Here is a 20,199-nt window from a genome sequence, read left to right on the forward strand (position 1 = left end):
TTCAAATTATTTCAAGATGACCTCTTTTAAAAATCTAAGTAGTCCCACAAGCTGGAATTATTCTGAATCTTGTTGAGCTCTGCAAAAATTCATGTGGCAAGAGAGAGAATGAATACATTCCTCCACTGCTAAAAATCATTAGGATTTTTGTTTATGAATTAATTGTTTATAAATTAATTGAAATTCAGGTTTCTGCAGTTAAAATTTGCAAGAAGGTGCATATAACAAGATTCCCATTTTCTCTCCTGCCTTTTAGCTGTTCTGACCTTCTTAGTCTTTCCAGTAATGCTTACAATATTACTGAGGTGGCAAGAAAGAAGATATGAACATAAGGAGCTTCACAAAATCTTGATCTGCTGTCCTAAATTTGTAAAGCTTTTTTTGAGCTCTCTGTAGACAAATGACTGGTCTGCAAAGCAACTAGGGAATACTGCTAATGATGTTTTAATTGCTTTTCATTAGAATAATAGCTGTTGTTTGGGTTTGTTTGGGTTTTTTCCCCTGGGTAAAAATGTGGTTTAAATTCCTTTACATAGGAGCATAAGAGTGTGAACTTAAGAGATTTTACATGTGCTGGCTGCTGCTGAAATAAATCCAGGTGATCCCCTTGATTTCTTCCAATCTCTGACTATAATTCTGAGGACATTTTTAGGCAGAAGCACTGTTTTGCTGCACAGAAGTGCGTGCCATGGCTCTCTGAGCACAGGACTGGGGACCTGAATTAAGACCTGAATCCTAATCCTGGCTCTAAGACAGAGCAGCGCTGTGACCTTGAGCAAGTCATATATGTGGCTCCATAAAATGATTGTATCTCCACCATCACAGGATTTGGGGGAGGATTAATTTGTTCATGTCTGCTTAGAAAGATGAAAAGCATTAAGTCCTTTCAGCTGCAGGTTGTTAGGAGTCAGTCAACACTGTGAATGTCAGATATGAAACAGACATGCCAGGAGCCAGAGAATGTGAATATTAAAGGTGACGTGTTTAAAGTCTTTGTTATACTAAGGGAAGCTTTAATTCTGACCCTCGCTGGCATGCAGTTCTGGAACATAAACATCTGTAGACTTAGGAGTATATACAGCAAATCACTGATCCCTTATTATGATTTTGAAGTTATTGCAGCTGTTGTGTGCCAAAATAAATCTGAAATTAGTTAAAAAACGAGCAAAGGGAGCTTGCACATTAGCTGATCTTACTTTCAGTATCTAAAAGAAAAAATAAGGTACTTTATTTGACAGTTTGAGACTTTGAGGTAGAAAGCACTGGTACATTTTGCAGAAAAATATTTCTTAAAAAATACTACAAACCATTGGTATCTTTTCAGTAAACAAATTCAGTAACATTGCACAGATTTAAACAAGACCTCAACAACATATAAGCACTTCTACTCACCTTGCACTCCTTCCTCAGAACTGCTTATCCACTCTGTAAGCATCTCTGGGTGTTGCCTTTATAGTGATTCCCTGCCAGGCAAGCTGCAGCCCATCTGATACTGTCATACATGCATCACTCCTTAACTTTGATCCTTTCTTTGGTCTCTCACTTCTCTTCCAGAATAAAGCTTTGGTTCTAACCATCAAAGCCACACATGTATCATGTCTTGGCTACAGTAGAAATAGTCTCTCTTTCTCTCAGTAGGGCTACAGCGTTCTTTTGATCACTGAAAATCAAAAGCCAACAGAAGTGTAATAATAACTTGGAAGAAAACATTTCCCATTTAGAACATCCACTGGATAATAACATGCCACATACCAGCATCAGAAAAAATGTCTTGGATTTTGCAGGATAGGGACCAAAAGAGAATGTATTACATTGAGCATACACCTTATAAATTTGTCCAAAGCAGGAATCTGTTTCCATCTAAGGACATTTATCCTACTTAGCAGTATGAAAATGGCAGATGGGTTGCATGGCAAGGAAAGCACAATCCATCTCTTACTCATTTTGTCCTTGGAGGGAGCAAAATGAAAATAAAACACTGATGATTCATGAAGAATTTTTTCAGGAATGATGGACATAATTTGAAGCCTTTTCTTTAGAGAAGCAAATTAACTTTGCTGTGGACGGACACAATGGCAGGTATTAATTTCTTTTCACAACCACATGACAAGACTTAATTTGTACTAGAACTGTCATCTTTTCAAATGTATTTTGCACTTCTCTAAGTGGATTTTTCCCTAAAATAGTTTTCTGCTCAACTGCATTGTGCAATTTATGTAAACGATGTGTATGTGTGTGTAGATGGAAGGAGAGGGAAGGTCAAACCAGTTCCTACAGCCTGTGTATTTTCTGCCTTATCTATGTATGAAATGGTGCAGCTTCTGTCTGTTTAAAGGTCCTACATTGAAAGAAAATGCCAACAGCAAGAAAGGCACCTTCCTCCCACAATAGTTTGAGTATTGTGCAACATAACAGATTGTATCAGTTTTAAAAAAAAGTCATGTCCCTGACAAAACAGTATCAGAAGCATGTAGAGACCATGTCTCTCCCTTCTCTCATTGTTACTCAGCTATTTTATGTAACAAAATGCCAGCATGGTGATTCTAATCTAATTCAGCTGCACAAGCACTTTGATTGAAAGTTCAGAGAGGTGTTTTTAATCCTCTCCAACACAACCTAATAGAGGATGGCAAAACAGGAAGCCCTCGTGTGCAGATCCTTCCTCCCCATAATGGCAGGGTGGAAGGTGCCATCTGTCATTTCATGCCATTATACTGGAAAGTGCTGTCTCCTCTAAACTCCTTGCAGCAGCTGCTCCTGAAGGCTCAGCTCTTTGTCCTGAGCAGGCAGCTGCCTCTGGTTCCCCCTTGGGAACAGTTTTGTTTTCACAGAATCAGACAGGGCTAGAAGTGATCTCAGAGGTCATTGGTCCTTCCGCCAGCCGCTGGGATGGATAGGCACTCCTGACAGATGTTCTCCCTGGCAGGCAGAGATTCTGCTCTCAGAGACCAAACCTGAGCTGCCTTTCCCAAATTAGGAGACCTATCAGCTCCTACTGCATGCAGCAGCAGCAGTCTGATGCCCAGTTGTTTTTCAACTATGACCATTTATTCAAGTAATATGATTTTGTGAAAATACAAGATTTTACTTGAGGAATCCATTGTGAAGATGGTGGCTTGGTCTTTTAGAAAGTTTCTGTCCTTCAATTTTATTCTCCAGGTTGCCTGCTTCCTATTCCCCTACCCCCTGCTTAGCCTTGCTAAACCAGTGACACGAAAATCCATCAAATTCCTTGGCTGCAGGACCACAAAGCATTGGAGATTTGATTTTAAATGAGCAAGGCAGCCTGCACCTCTGTGGATCTACTACAGACTTTTTGTAAGGACATGGGCACTGGATAACACACCATTAAGCTGAAACAAAAATACAATCAGTGCCTACAAATGGAAGTAATGCAGAGAATGAGAGAATGGGCATGGTGCATTGAGATCTCTGTTCCCGGAGAATAAATGCATCCCAGCAAACTCTCTCCTGATTTGCAAAAGAAATTGTAGTGTAAATTTTCATTAGTGGGCACAGATTTTAGCAGATGCTTATACAAATAAATGTCTGCAGTAATAACAAGATATGCTTGGCTTCTCTAACACTGATTGATGTATTCTGCCTGTACACACCTGCACTCAAAAGCACAGAAAAGAATATTATTCTCTATGAGAAGAAGGAACATTGAAAGCTTCAAACAGTCCTGCATTTGCAACAGAAACAGAAAGGACTTTTTGAATGACTGGCTGGTGATAAGTGAAAAGTCCTATTGTGTAACCACACAAAGCACTGGGGACAAGACAAACCTATTTACATATGAGAACTCAGACCTCAAGCAAACCCTATAAGAAAGGACGTGAGACAGGATAAAATATATGCAAAAACTAGAATTCCTTTTTCCCCACAGAGATTACTGCAAATTTCTACTGCTCTCATTTATCCTTAAGGGTTAATCCCTGTATGCAAGCAACTGTGCAATGACGGTCTCCAAAAATATACTAGAACTCTGGTCATAAATGTCTTTCCTCTTCTAAAAATGCACACAAATTATACATTGAATAGGTGCTATATATTCCATGCTCTCTACAGGTCATATGAATGATGCAAGGTATTTAAGGAAATGCTTCTCCAGTTTGAGCATCATGACTAAGTATCAGTCAGAAAGAGCAAGGTTATTTTAAAGATACAAAATTGTTCATACAGGACAAAATTCACATAGTAACAGAGCTTTGATATTCTAATACTATGAGAAATTAATTTTCTCTCTGATTTTATATACTATTTTTTTCAGCTGATTCTGATAAAATGTCCTTCCCCTATACCAAACCGTTTTAATATTTTAGTTGTTTACCTATAGTGCAACATAGCATATAAGAAGTTATTTTATTCCACCATACAGCCTTTGATGTTGTTTAGGAGTGATGGAAGAGGTAATATGTGGTCCTGTATAAGCTTGTACTTTACCTTCTCAAAACTTCACTTGTCAGGTCACCTCTGCATTCAGTGTTTGAATTTTCCATCATCCATGAGGCCTTTCAGTACAAATAATTAGTGCTTTGTTAAAATTAAGATTCAGGTAACCAAAGATACTGTAAAGAGTTGAGAGAGGAAAAAAACCCAACAAAATGTACTGTCCCTGTCATGCAGGTGCTTTCATAACTGAAGAAATGACCTTATTACACTGCCTGCTTGTAAATGATTTAAAAGGTTCTGCTGTTTGACGAGTCAAAAGAGTTTAAGCAAGAGCTGGTAGGGCTCAGACAGGCGACTTTATTGTTTGTGACAGCACCTGGTATCCTGAGCCAAAAGCAGCTCACTAACTCTTACTCATGTGTCTACCCAGATAATCACAGGGACATTTCTGACCTGTGGAAGAAATGCTTGTGATTTCTGAAAGTGAGTAGTTAGCACTGCAAGGAGGATTGAACTAACATGAATTTAAGGCCGTGGTTTGACATAGAACTGAACTCTCTATGCACCAACAATTACAAACAATCTGCTTCAGTCATTAAATTCTAATTTATCCATTTTTTTGAATGGATAAATCCATTATTTTCCATGGGATTTCTCCTCACATATTAAACTTGAGGAATTGTGAAAGATTACATTCTCTTGAAGACATTATCTTAATAAAGTCTTAGCATAAGTGCATTTATAATCTGTGGCAAAAGTTCAGAGAAGAGCCAAAATAGTCACAAGTCTGTGTATTTCAGTAGCAGATAGCTTTGTCTTTTTAACTTGCATACCAACCTTATCTGAAAAATGTAAATTCTACTGCTAAAAGCACATTCCTCTGAAATCATATGTTGGCTTCATTACTTAGGGCTGGTTGTTTCCACAATCATTTAATTAAGTTTTGCGACTAGAATAGATGAAAGAGAAGGGGCCAAAAACCTAAGGGAAAGAGACTTTTGCAGTGAGTTCCTCTGTCATTTAAAACCAAATAGCCAAACTCACTGCTGAGTGAGTCATCTCAGTGAGAGCCCCTCGCTAATCCTCTTCATTCCTCACAAGATGCAATTGCCCCACAGGCTGCAGGTGCCAGTCCAGCACAGCCTTACCTTGGCTTTAATCCCTAGAGCACATCTGGGTTCTGTGCAGCCACCTCAGCTCAGGAGAGTGTCCCTGTGCACAGATCCCCCAGGCTCTTTCAGCCGTGGCAGAACCCAGTCCTCACAGCAGACCCTGGGTGTTTGCAAAGCTGCCTGCAGAGCTGGAGAGCCCAGGATCATAGAATAAGCAGTTAAGAGGCTTTACACATAGGGAGCTTGGAAACTCACAGAAAATGTTAAAATCAATAGGAGATGACTTTGGAAATAGGAGAAATCTTTTAACTACTTTGCTAAGAAAACAAACAAGTTATTTCCTTAGGTCATGCAGCGTTGTCCAGAGTTAAATGTAGTAACTTCAAATAAGCCAAAGATAATAGATGGAAAAATCTACTTCTGAGGAGTTATTTTCTGAGAAAATGCATGTCATATATGAAAAGGAATATGAACCTCAAACTGCTGTGGTAATGTATCCTGTACAGGCAGGCTTCACAAAAACAGAGTAAATTCTTTCAAAGTGGCTGAAGGTCACAGAGCTGTACATTGGAGAAAAGACCTGTTGTTAGGGTTCCCTTTGGCACATACCTGCTTTATCCATTTCACATTCCTCCCCAGCAGCCAGCTGAACAGCAGACTGGGGGAATTAGTTTCCTTTGCCCTCAGAGCAATCTAATTCCTCAAGGAAAATGGATGGCTTTAGCTAGGCAGCTAAATAAAGTCAAAGAAAACACGTTCTTTTCAGTTAAGCAAAAATGCATACCTGCAACAAATGACTGCCACATTAAAAATACACAACAAGTAGTGGAACCCCAGCCTCTAAACAGGTCAAAAAAGGGCATGAAAAATCCCCCAAGGTGTCAGCAGCAGAACTAATCAAACATGTGACTTTAAAGAACTCGTGTCCCAGGACCTCAGCATCTCTTCCAAACTGTGCCAAGCTCTCACCTCCAGAAACTCTTATAATATTCCTCCCCACTGCTCTTCCCTTCTAGCATCCCACTGAAGGCAGCCCCTCAATGTGTATGCAGTTTTCATCCTCACTCCCTAAAAGATGTGCTGAGACTCACCTCCTTCCCACTGCCCCCTGGCACCCAGCACTGCAGAGCTGCCAGCAGCTGTGTGACCACACAGCTTTTGCCTTCTGGCAGCAGGGTGGCCTAACAGAAGCCAAAAGGGGAATTATAACTGTGATCCTGTCCAAGGAAGAAGCAGTTAAGTCTCTCTCCTCCTCCAGCTCCAAATTCTTACAAGGTTTCTAAGAACAGACCAACTTCTGTCCTTATCAGCTCGTTCATAGCAAGCAGACTGATGGAAAATGCCTGGACAGATTTACTGCATACACTTTATTTCCTTAGGATGAAGGCTAGATGTGACACAAAACCTTAGGCTTGTAAATAAGTACTAATTAGATCAATTATAAAGCACTGTGGGGGCTTTGCTACTCTCTTCATTGCATTTAAAATTTGCAAACTGTCTTATTTACAAGAAATCGTAAACATAATTTTAAAAAAATCAACTTATTTTAGAAGTCACATAAAATGATTGGTTACCTATGATTAGGAACTAAATTAATACTATACTATTACAAATACTATAGTAATTTCTGCCTAATTCTCCTAGTGTTCCAATCTCATGACTACACCAAATACTGTACTAAAGCCTCAACTTTAACAAGCATCTAAACTATGCATAAACTGAGTGCAGATTTGCCCCATCTTTATTAGAAAACTCCTTCTTTGAAGCAACATTCATGCTTTTTACAAACTATTCTAATGATTGTCTACTGCATTTCAGTGCATTAATGCAGTACCTTCTAGTAATACATTTGTAGTGTGTATTTGAATATCTCCTTTATCTAAGTATGCAGCTGTTCCACAGTCTTGGAAATAACAAACAGCAATTCTGATTTTAGGAGAAGATCCCTGCTTTGAAATCAATCTACACTAAAGTCAATAGTACTGACAGTGACTTGACCAGGAGCTGAAGCTGAACCTTAATGCTCATCTGTTATATTAGCCTTAGTATCAGTCACCCATTACTTTTTGGCACCCACTTTCTCCAAAGCAGAGCAGACTCTTCTCTTCCAGACTCTTCTCTTTTTGTAGACTAAGGAAATTTCCAGGGAACTAAACTGTAATGTAATTATGACAGTATGACTCTGCAGTTGTCATAGCAATGGAATGAGGGTGATATGCTGTGAAGTAAAAATAAAACTTCAAGTACAGCTAGTGGAGAACTAACAATTATTTCTAACTGCTTTACCACATTTATAGGCCCTTTGGAGAAAGGCCATTGAAGTCACACAGCATAGACTGCCTTCTGAACTGCTGCACTCACTTCCTGCCACCTCTGGGCAGCAGGAGCCTGACTGTTCTTGCTTCCTTCTAAACCTGTCTTTTCCTGGGCCTGCTCATTATTGCCTGTGCTACGCGGGACTGGAAAAGTTCTGCAGTGTTCGCTGGGTAGAGAAGATTCCAAGGGTTTCTTTCATTGTATCCTTAAAATGTACAATGTTATCCTTAAAAACATAGGAGTTGACCTGGGGTTATGGAGTCAAAGTGGGAAAGCTGTGTTGGGATGAGGTTCGGACCATGGGTAGGAAGCTTCTGTAGTAACATGACTCCGTTCTGTTGTGTGCACACCAAACTCAGACTGAAGCTGCCTGCAGCAACTACTCAGTATTTAAAGCTACACTTTCATACCAAGCACCTCTTTCAGAGCAATTTCATGCTGTAATAATGTGGAAAAGAGATACAGCTCAAAACTGTAACATCAGGCATAGAAATCAGCCTCTGAAACAACTGCTTATTGCTTACTTTTAAAACCTTTTTCTTTGTGCCTTTGTGGCATTTGGGTTTTCCTTAGGAACACAGACAATAACTTCTCTCCCATGCAAGATGGTGTTATTAAAAGGGGCAGGGTGCTGAAAACTTAGCAAGTCCTTATAATCCATCCTGTTTTTCAGTCCAAATTTTGTGGAGTAGTGCTTTAGGACATTTATTCTTCCCTTGGTAGAGCGAATACCAGCCAAATGTTCCACGTTGCCTAAATCACGAGCAGGATTAGAAATATAAATCATTTTGCTTTTTAATTTATGTAAGAGAAAGTACTGTGAATTTTGCTCAAGTCCATTCTCATCACCAAGACTATTAAGGAATGGCTGTCTAAAGATCTGTAAAACAGAATTATTAGTTTTAGTAGTAGAAACAGGATTTTCTCCTGAATTCAAAACCAAATAAAATCCAATTAAGACAGAGAAGCAGGAAATTCCATTCCAAATAGAGGTGGGTGGAATTTTTCCCAATTTAATTCAAAAATTGCTTTCTTCAGTCCAGGGTGATGACTAGTCCTAGTTTTCTTATGGGAGGGTTGGGAAGGGGGGTAGGGTTTGTATTCACTGAAAAGGTAAATTAAAATACACACAACATTAGAAAGGTATGCTAAACATCATGCTTTTTATTTTTGGGGAAAGAGCAAGAAAATAGCAGTACTTCAACAGACTAGAAAAAGCCTCATGTAAATACTAAAAGCACAGCAAATTATACTAAAAGCGTATACATTCTTAAGTCAAAGCAGAAAGTTGCATGTAAATATGTGTGTGTATATATATTTATACATGTATACACACATAGGCACACAACTTTTAAGTACAGATATAACTATCTGAATTATCTGTGTTTTCCTTATCATTCAGTGTAGTTTTGGGTGAGTGAAGAATTAGACCATAATTAACATTAAAAAATATCCAACCACTGCCACAGACTAGATTAAGAGCTTATACACACACACAATCACAGCACAGTCTTTACTCTCGTGGCCTTTGAATTCCACTAAAATAAGCCAGTTTTAGAGGGAATGCACCCTGGAAGTCTCTTGGCTTTTATCACTGAAACATCCTAGCCTTTGTTACAAACTAACAGAGGGGCTACCCCAGAATGTGATCTCCAATTCTTCCTGCAAACTGCATGCATGCCAGACATGAACCATGCAAAAACCCTTTGAGGTTTAAGCCCTTAATTATTACCTTGTGTCAAGATTCAGGCACTGTGCTTTACAGCAATCTTCAGAATTAAATTTAAACTAAAATCACATTGGGAGTTGATTTTACTTAAAATAGAGAAGGGTGAAAACTCAGATAGTTGGCAACTCTCAGCTGATTAAGCATTTCACACAATGAATTAATAAAAACTTAACCAAGTGCTTTAGTAAGTTCTGAAAACAAAAATAAGTTATATTTCAAAGAACAAGTTAGTATAAAAAGTTTTAACATATGCAAAGTATGTGCTCAAAATACTTATTTCGCATTTTTAAAAAGAGCTGTCATCTACCTTACAGCAACAAAGTTCACCCAGTATAAAATATTGCAATTTGTCCCATTGTGTCATATGAGAGGTTTCCTTATTCTTCATATGATCAAGAACACTTGCACAAGAGTTCATGTTATTCCAAGCCACATAGTGGCAGACAGACTATGTTTGAAAACGTGCTTTTACTATGCAGTGCAGTAAAAGCTAAGCAAACCTTTTCAGAGCAGCGTTTAGCAGGTCGAAGAGCTACGTTGATGCAAGAAATCCAGAGAAGAGTATAAAAGTTAATGCCAAGTGGCAGTACCAAGAAAGTGAATTAGATCAACAGAAAAAAAACCCCTGCTGATAACATTCACTATCACATGTACAGCTTGTAAGCTAGGAATAAATTAGCTTAAGGAGAAAAAAAAATTCACTGTGTAAACAATTCACCCAGTACAAAACTGGATGCAGCCGGTAAGAGCAGAACTAGCTTAGTAGTGCTGAGGATGTGCGTGCATCCAGATGCCTGTTCAAAATGCATTTATCAATGCCACTGACCCCCCAAAAATCACCTAGAGCTATTTACACCACAGCAGAGGCTTCCCTCCCCCCTTATGAAGTTATTACAACTCAGGAAGTCGCTGCTGTCTACTACGATTAGAATTCCAGTTATAAGCTACCGATGTTTGTAAGATGAAAACACCCACCTTCCAAATTAAATTGAAAACTCTTGTCAAGCATGTCTGAAGACTCTTCAAAAGTTAAAGTACAGCACTTTGCTCAAGTGGTATTTGCATGAGTAACTTGTACTGACAGCCTGTTAAAATAAGAGAATTTAACACAACTCGGGGTAGCTGGGTGTTCCTCCTCAGGAAGAGGGATCCATACAAATTCCAGTCGTTGCTGTTGAGGTGTGTTAGAGGGAGAGAAGGACCAAAGAACCTCAGTCCAGTCAGCCTCGAGGGGAATCTTCCTGCTTCTAGAAGTATTCCTCCTCTTCATCAAAAAATCCGTTTTCCATGGCGTACGAGCAGTCTGCGTTAGAGTCAGCTTGGCAGGCACCTTTGTACTCTTGAATGGACTCGTACAGGGAGTAGAGCTGACACAGCAATGACATATCCAGCTGCCGAAGGCCAACCTGGAGGGGCAACAATTCAAGCCATCATTACTGCAAGTGTCTTTCTATGGCAGTATAATGCTATATATCTTTTGTTGCTAAACAGGAGGTTCAAGCTTCTTTCCGCCTTGAACAGTTACAAAAAGTGAAAGTAAAATTCATTTTCTAAGGTGGCAGATGCCCCATGGGATAAACTGGACAAAAGAACAAGGAAAGATGTGATGCAATAGTACAGAACAAATGCAAAGTGTTCTTCCAAATGCTGTATTACAATGATGGGCCTAACTTCCAATAAGCAGTTCAACTGCTGTTGGAGCCATGGAGATAAATTCATGAAGTCTATATTCCTCATTATGCAAGGGAGATACTTTTCCAGAAACACCGTGTGTCTTTCACACATCTTTCTCTGACACCATCACAAGGTGCTCTGCTTTTGTCTGAAACAGCCTGGAGCAAAAGTTTTAAATGGGACTCTGACTGGTTTTCCCATTTCCCAGCTAAGTATTCCTACTCTAATTTCCTTTTCGATATTGATGTCCATAGACATCTGGCAAAGCCAGGTATGTCCAGCACAATACAGCACACTACTTCCAGGCAGCAAAACTAAGCAAAAGTGACACAAGGACAAACTTCATCTCTTACAAATCTTCAGAGTACTTTCCTGTGCCACTCAGCACATGGTGCTTGATTATAATTAAGCACCTAATATTTTGGTCCTTAAGCTTCTCAACTATTCCAGAGCAAATTAAAGATTTGAAACCATTAAAAAAAAAGGCTGCATCTTTATGTCAGGTACAAAACCAGTATGTTGCACTGCAAACTGAAATCATGCTACTCATTTAACTCAATTCAGTCTCCCTCTCTGGCAACAAAATGGAGAGTTTACTTGACATTGTCACCTATCCAAGTCAGATCAAATTCAAACTAGGTTTTGCCTTGCAGCTAATTTAAACCACCACCCAATTAGTGATTCTAGAGAAACAGCCATTTCAGCCTTATTTTTCAACAAAGTGTTAAGCCAACAGACTGCTCCTAGTGAGCCTCAGTTTCATCAAATAAAAAGTTTTGCCACAACTCATGTCAAGAGGAAATAAATAAATAAATAAATAAATAAATAAATAAATAAATAAATAAATAAATGTTAGCAGCCTTTACTGCAACCTGAACACCAGGCTGTATTTTATTCATAATGAAAACTCTAACCTCTCCTTATGCCTCTAAATTCTCAGGACAAGACTCAGCACACAAGAAAACCACAACAAGCTAGCATGAAGATCTTACTTTGACATTGCTGAACTATTCTACCAGAAGCTCCTTCTGAAAGTGGGGAGAAAAAAAAAATCATACACCACAATGCCACTGAGAAAAACAGGATACAGCATCTTTCAAGAACAACACAAATTACCTGGTGACATCACGAAGCCAAAAGATGAAGTCTTGCACAGGCTAAACGTGAAGGCTTTAGGACAAGACATGGAGCACTGTGCTAGCTGCCAGGATATTACAGGTAAGTCTTTCCACCACCTCAGATCTATGCAACTTTTCTCATCCATTTTCCTTTATAACCTAAACTGCTCACCTCAAGTAAGAAAGAATGCTGTGAAGTTGGACTTAATGCTCTGACATACAAGCATGAGATCGACCTGGCAGACCTGCATGAGAGCTAAATGTTTGAGGGACAAGACTGCAGTCCAGAGCTGTTCAAAAAGCAATCAGGAGTGAGTCAAGGCAAAAAAGTCAACCTGGAGACCAGCGACCTTTGTCTCCCAAGCAAAGCGGGAGCATTTTCACCAGCAGCTCTCCTGTTTCAGCTCCATAAAAGACTTGAGCACTTTCTGTGAAGTTCAATCCTACTAACTGCCAAGCACAAACTTCAAGAGAAAAATTGCCCAGCAGAATTAACATAATAGGTCTTTAAACCAAATGGTTATGTTTAATATCTTATTTTTCTGTTGCTGTCATTAATATCAAACAATCAAACAGGAAGTCTACTGAGAAAAATGCAGCCTCTTCAAAACTTTCAAGTATGATCCCAGAGGTAAGAAAAGCCTGAAGAAATGTCCAACACTGATAGCATTAGCACAGTTTTTAATGCCAGCCAAGCTGTGTTTGACTCTTGATAAGACAACCTATAGTGCACAATTCCATGTGATAACTCTGTTCCTCACAATCACAGTTCTGAAATGACCTCTCCTTTCCTCCCTCTCTCTCCAAAGCATCCAAGTTCTTCACTTTCTCAGCTTTAGAAACTTACATACATACACACAGTACCTTGCCTGATCATGCAGGAAAAGATGCTCTGTGCATTTCTTCCTCACTCACTATGGAAAATTTAAATCAAACCTATTACTCAATAAAAATATCTTTGATTGCTGCAAGAAAGAGTGTTCAATATCAGTAATAAAGCCCTTTAATCTTCTTGATGAAAGACAGCCTATTGGTATACAAGAGTCTCTCTAATTTGTACAGGCCACAAAAAAGTACATCTGGAACCAAGGACCCTGTTGCTTGAAAGTCTTTGATGTGTTTAGAAGTATCTTTTTCTTCAGAAGTATTTTATCAAATTATCATCAAGGCTAACAGAGTATTAAAGGAAAGTTTAAAGTGGAAGTCTAGTTATCAAATTACTTTGAGAAGTATCTCATTTGATTTCCCATTAGGAAAAAAAATAGATTAGACTTGCCTAATGAGTTCTCTTTGCTTTTTTGGAAAGGCTTAAGACGACTAAGACCATATGTCCTTGTTTCCTTTTACAGCATTGCAGAAGAAAGCCCCGGCAGTCGATAGACACCCGTCCTTCCTGAGCCTTAATGCAAACTGGCAATTCTAATACACAATTTTAAGAATTATCTCTAACTGTTGAAACACTGGTGGCAGACTAGGATTTCAGCACACTACACTGTTCTTCTAAATCCACAGAAAGACCTTACAAAAGAGCTTTTTGTCCTCAAGCACATTTTTAGCCTGAGAAAAAGTCTTTAACTTGGCAGATTTTCAGCAATACCATATTTTCTATGCTCCACAGTGTTATTAGAGATGAAAGACATCTCTGGAGATCATCCAGTGCAAAGCTCCTGCCAAAACAAGGTCACCTCGAGCTGGTAACACACAAACGTGTCCTGGTGGGTTTTGAATGTCTCTAGACCGGCAGACTCCACAAGCTTCCTGGGCAGCCTGTTCTAGTGGTCTGCTGCCCTCAATGTAAAGAATTTTTTCCTCATGTTGAGGTGAAACTCCTTGTGTTTCAGTTTATGGCCATTGCTCTTCATGCTGTCGCTGGGCACCACCAGAAAGAGTCTGACACCATCCTCTTGAGACTCACCTTTCAGATATTTATATATATTAATGAGATTTCCTCTCAGCTCTCTTTTCTCTAGACTAAACAGATCCATCTCCTGCAGTCCCTCTTCATAAGAAAGATGCTCCAGACCCCTAATTATCTTTGTGGCCCTCCGCTGGACCCTCTCCAGCATCTCCCTGTCTTTCTTGCACTGATTGTACAGAACCCTCAGCGGGCGAGGCTTAGGCTATTATTAGTCACTACAGCTGCAGCTTGCACCAGCACAGCACCAACACCCAATTAGTGTTTAATCAAAAGGTGCGCCAGGTCGCCCGGAAGAATTTCGCTATAACAACGCCGCGCTACAGGATCAAAACAGAGTCCTGGAGAGAACCACGCCGAGCCACAGCCACCTGGGCGGCACGAATCGCCGCCGACACTGGGGGATTTCTGACCGCCAGCTTTCAGCGTGGCTGCCGGGTCCCGGGGGTGCCGCAGGGCGCGGTGAGCGGCTCCCCATCCACACCCGCGGCAGCCCCGCCGCCACCGGCCCGTGCCCTCCCCCGCCGCCGGCACCGCGCCGGGTTACGGGGGCTGCACCGGCCTGCCTGCGCCCACCCGGAGCCGGGGCGCCGTTCTGGCCCCGGGGAGGTGGCGGCGCCCCCGCCGCCGCTCGCCACGTCCGCCGCCCCCGCCTAGCCCCAGCCCGCCCCGCTCACCATCTCCTTGCGGAGCAGGGCCAGCGCCGCGTCCAGGTTGGGAGGCTTGGGCGGGCGCGGCGAGCCCCGGCCGCCGCCGCTCAGCTCGTCCTGGATGCGGGACTTCTGCGCGTAGAGGCGCTCCAGGTCCCGCCAGCGCCCGCCCTGGCCGCCGCCGCCGCCCGAGGACGAGGAGTTCAGCAGCCCGCTCAGGCTCTTGGGCAGCGGCGGCAGCCCCGCACCGCCGCCGGGCCCCGGCAGCCCCGGCCCGCTCATGCTGCAGCCGCGGCCACCGACGGAAGGAGCCGCCTCGGCCCCGCCGCGGGAGGCGCCGCCCGGAGCCCGCCCCGCCTCCGGGCCGGGCGGGGGCGGGGGAGCCGGAGCCGTGCGGGGCCGGCCGAGGGAAGGGAGGCCGGGGAGGTGGTTGGGCGGCGGAGGGGCCGCGCCGCAGGTGCCCCGATTCAGCGCCGGGCCCGCTTTGTGTGAGCCTCGGTGAGACCCTGCGGGTGCGGCCTCAGCCCGCGCCCCACAGAAACAGCCCCGCGGCAGCGCTCGGTCCCCGGGCACGGCAGGCAGAAGGGCCCTGCGGCAGCGGGGCTGAGCCTCCGGGCTCGGGCCCGGGGCTGGGGGAGGGATGAAGCGCAGTGAAAGCAGGCATGAAAGCAGATTAACTGCTGCAGGCGGAGGTGACCGCTTCTTCTGTGGCGATGGTGTTGCATCAGTCGCCTGGATAACGCGACACTGTTCTCCCTCACCATCAAGAGGTTTCTTTCTGCCCCGGTTTGAGCTGGGATAAATGTCTTCTCAGTAGCCCGTACAGCGCCGTGTTTTTGAATCAGAATGAGAGTAATGTTGATAATATACTGATGCTTTGATTTTTGCTGAGTCGTGTTTATCCTAAGGGCTCTCTTTTGTCTCTGTGCCTGTCTCATGCTCTGCCGGGAAAAAGGTACACAAAAGAAACTGGGAGGGAGCACAGCCGTGACCGGTGACCCAAACTGGCCAAAGGGATATTCACCTTTTTTATTTGTACTTTGTTCTCAATTATTAAACTGTTCTTATCTCAGCCTATGTGTTTTACTTTTGATTCTTCTTCCCATTCCACTGGGGGAGAGGGAGGGGGTGTGGGGGCGTGGGGTGGCTGAGCGAGCAGCTGTGGTGCTTTATTTCCAGCTGAGCTTAATCCACCTCCCCTTCACATGCTCACAGCCAAGTTTTGTACTTAAAGTGTTTTATCTCCAAGCATTGCAACTACACAAACCTGGGTCTATCTGCTTTGTGAGTCCAACTTCTCAATCTGAGAGTTAGCTCGCTGTCTGTCTTCCAGCATTATTCACAGAGAGGATTACTGCTCTGCTTTACAGAAATACCCAGGTGCTTTCCTGAGAAGGCTGTGGAGAGGGAGCCATGGTCCAGGACCGGGGATGTGGCACGGGAATCCCCAAAACTGCCAATGTGGCCACAGCAACACAACCTCAATGTGCCAACTCTGATTTTGTGCCTTTTATGCTTCCTCCCTTTCTCCTTGACATGTTTGCATCTCCGGAGTCTCTTAAAAAAAAAAAAAAAATAGGGCAGTTTTGGATTATTCAAAATCCAAACCAAAGCAGGGTATTAAATTGGAGTTCTGGAAATATGCTGCCATTGCCAAGCTAGATTGTTTAGAGGTGCATTCCTATTCCCATGACCCTGCTTTGTTTGTGGGGTTTTCTCTTCAAGAAATACCCAGATATGGTGATTTTGAGTTAAGCCTCTGCATACTTTCAGTTTTGTTCCCAGACTCGCATGTTTTTTTCATGGTTTAAATGTCATTGGACTCTGTGACAATTGTTTTCAAACTGCTTAAAGTTCAGGAAGCTTTTGCCAATCGTTCTTCATGTTTACATCACACTTTAGGGATTGATTTTTCAGACAACCTGATGTGCTTTTTAATGCTTTTTGCCCTGGAATGAAGAAGATTTTTCCCCCTGTTAGGCGTGATGCTACTTCTGCCCAAGTTGATTGTGAAAAATAAAGTTGTGCTCATAGCTTTCATGAAAATAAAGGCATTTAAACCATCCTTATGGTAGATTAAAAGTGTCAACCTAGGGTGCCTGAGTGCAAAAATCTTGTTTTGGTTTGCTAAAGAAGTACACACTGTACTATTTTTCTGCTTATTAGCAAATGCATTTGTTTGTTCTCCATTCACCACCCCCTGTTTTTCTCCCAGATGACAGCTATTTGAAAAAGCTTGTATTATTTTATCTAGACTACCTTATCTTAATTTTTTTTTCCGTTTACCTGATTTCAATAAATTCTGAGTGCATTTTTTTCACACTCGTGTCCTTTAGGCACCTTGTTGTCACATTTACCATTGCAGAGAACTTTATGTTATCTTACTGCTCAGCTTTGTAATCTGAAAAAGGAAAAAAACCCCACTTTTTGGGTTTTCAATGACCCTTCTCTCAACTGGCAATCTTATCTAGCCTTCATTCATACTAAATTCATAATTATCCTTTAAAATCTAAATCTACTGCTTTATTTATTCTGACCTAGTTATAACAGGGTGATAATGGAAGCTGGAGTCTTTTGCAGTTATGTCTTTCAGTTATGAAGCAGCTTTTGTTAGCTGTATAGACCTCTTGGTCTTTGTTGGTTCCCAGAATTGAACTACAGAAACATGTTACTTGTCAAAACCGATCTTTGCTAAGGATGTTACCTCAAAAAACCCCACATTAAAAATATATGCTGCTATGTCATAAAGAATTAGGAAGTTCCAGGAGAGTGGTGTCCCATAACATCTCCTTATGCGTTATGGTGTGGGTTTAATTTACATGTTCATTTGTGATGTTTTTCCTTTCCTAATTCATTAGGAGGATACACAATGCCTGTGTATCATTTGTGCATCATTTACTAACAACCCTCTCTCCAAATGTGGTGATCTATATGCATTATAGTGTACCTTGAACTGATACATTAAGACTGTTCCCTACAGCCTTTTCTCTGATGTTTTCCCCTCTAATAAGTGAGTTATCCACAGATGTTAATGGAATTCCTCGTTATGACAGCCCTCTGTTAGAAGGTAGTGTTGTTATCCCCGTTGGAACGAGGACATGAGGACACAGGGAGCTGAAGGTAGGTCATGGTAAAAAACATTGACTAATATTAAATGCCTGGTTTGTGATTCCTAGGAATGACTTTCCACCCAACAGAACTGACAAAAGAACGTGTGCCTCTGCTTCAAGCTACCCTGCACAGAGCCGCATTTCTGCCTAAAGCTACCTTCATTAGAACTTTAAAGTAATGCTCCAGAGTTTGCAGCAATGTGGCACGTATCACATTTGTCAGCTCTGCATCAGGGATATCCTAAAACTTGCCAAAAAAGATGCACCAGAGCCCTTCTGTCAGTATCCTTTTTGTGTGGGGAAGATGTATCTCAATGGGTTAACTTGCAGTCAAAATTACTTGTCAAGGGCCAGTCAGGATCCAGATATCACAATCTGGGCATAAGCAAGACAAATTAATAATTAGTTACACATGCTTTACTCTTCCATTTGCCCCTGTAGTTAAAGTGCCTGTACACACTCTGTTTCTCATGAGGCCCATGGCTTTTATCACTGGTATGGAGGAACAGAGATCAGACTGTTCTGTGGTGCTTTGGAAATGATGTGAATCGCAGCCACTTGGCCAAAGAGAATTCAGAATTCACTGGGTATAATTGGAACCTGATATATGAAGCCATATAGTGGTATATCCAAACAGAAACTAGATTTTCAGCTAAAGATCATTCAATCCTTAGGCATCATTTTTCATCAGTTTTAAATAAAAATGGTCGGGTCCTAATTTTGACACTTTTTCCCCAGGTAAATTTTTATATCTCTGCCTAAAAGGTGAAACCCCAAGCATATTCTAACACATATCACAGGGACTTTCAGCTAGGCCCCTAGCAAAGTGGTATCCCAGATCTAGAGCAGAGATCCTTCTATTTAAGCTACCTGAGTGAACAGGAGCAATAGAGGGCTTTTACCTTTTTTGTAGGACTGCTACCTCATAGGTACCCAAGAAAGACACTTCAGTCTTTGCAGGATTCAGAACAAAGTGCCAAAAACACAAATACAAAGGTTTAGATTTCTCAGTGAGGATTTCTGAACTAATTTATGCCCGTCAGTTAAAGCAGTGAGAAACAGTATAGAAATCTGAAGAGCATTTGCACATCACAAATAGTTACATTTCTGCAGTGATGAGTGGTCTAATTCCTCTCTCTCACTGTATTTTTTACACTGCAGTCAGTTCCAAGTGCTGTTTTTTGTGTTTTGAATGGGAAAAAAAGACTCAAAGTATATACTTTCACATCAAAAATTCCAGTTCAGGATTATAGGAAGGACCATGCTAAGGAAAAATAAGACTGGACCTGAAAGTAAAGTTGATGGGACCTCTAGTTGAGGTATCCAACTGTTGTTTTCCTGATGATGCCAAAATATGGTTTGTTCATACCTCTGTTCAAATTTAGATCAAACTATAAATCTTCTCCACAGTACATCACTCCGTGCACTGCTATGTTTGTTTTTACATCTCCTTATTCTGTCCTCTCACTTTATTCAATTAGATGTAGTGGTATCAGGTTTTTTTCCCCCCTACCTCGCCTCATAGATTCTTCCCCATTTTGTGAACTCTAGAAAAAAATAATTGTAATTTGGACTACACCAAATTCATAATCCTATAATGTATCCTTTTTTACAGGATTTCTGCTGTAGTTAAGAAAGCAAGCCATTTTATTGCTTCTTATCAGTTGGCAGAAGTAAATCCTCCAAAATGAAATGAGAAACAATGGTAGGCTGTAGGAATTTATAATTTCCGTATTATATGAAAATTCCTAGCCATGAAAGAAGACAGCAGATTTTGTGAGGTAACTGAGTAATAAACTAGCCTCATGCCCAAAGTTCTTAGTGGCTCTGAACATCTTCCCTACATCTCCTTTTGCTGTGTCAAAAAAAAAAGAAAAAAAAAAAAAAAAAAAGAAGAAAAGTAAAAAGGACTTCAAAGTGCTTTGGGATATTTTTCTCCTCCTTCCCATGAGTTCAGTATAGTTCTGATAAGCATTTGCCTCTTCCAAAAGGTGGCTTGAGGGGGCATTTTTTACCAGTCTGTGTGGTTAGTTCAGTTTGTTAGCCTCACAACAACTCATTTCTTACTCTCAACAGTCCGACTTGACTTACAGTAATAGCTTTCCAGAATCTGATTACTGAAAGCAGATCGCCAGGGGATCAGAGCTACAGGCTTTAAGGGTATTTGTCTTATTATCCCA

At 41.4% G+C, this 20,199-nt stretch overlaps 1 protein-coding gene across 1 annotated transcript; it reads right to left on the reverse strand.

Moving 5' to 3' along the window:
- Positions 1–8,967: 8,967 nt before the first annotated feature.
- On the reverse strand, positions 8,968–15,230 carry FAM89A (family with sequence similarity 89 member A). The gene is made up of 2 exons (XM_064708557.1): positions 14,937–15,230; positions 8,968–10,958 (listed from the first exon to the last, which is right to left on the reverse strand). Exons 1-2 carry the CDS (start codon positions 15,189–15,191, stop codon positions 10,800–10,802), a joined length of 414 nt encoding a protein of 137 aa, XP_064564627.1. The 5' UTR covers positions 15,192–15,230; the 3' UTR covers positions 8,968–10,799.
- Between the last annotated feature and the right edge of the window lie 4,969 nt (positions 15,231–20,199).

The sequence above is a fragment of the Zonotrichia leucophrys genome, chromosome 3, assembly GCF_028769735.1.
Source record: "Zonotrichia leucophrys gambelii isolate GWCS_2022_RI chromosome 3, RI_Zleu_2.0, whole genome shotgun sequence".
In the NCBI taxonomy this organism is placed as follows: Eukaryota; Metazoa; Chordata; class Aves; order Passeriformes; family Passerellidae; genus Zonotrichia; species Zonotrichia leucophrys.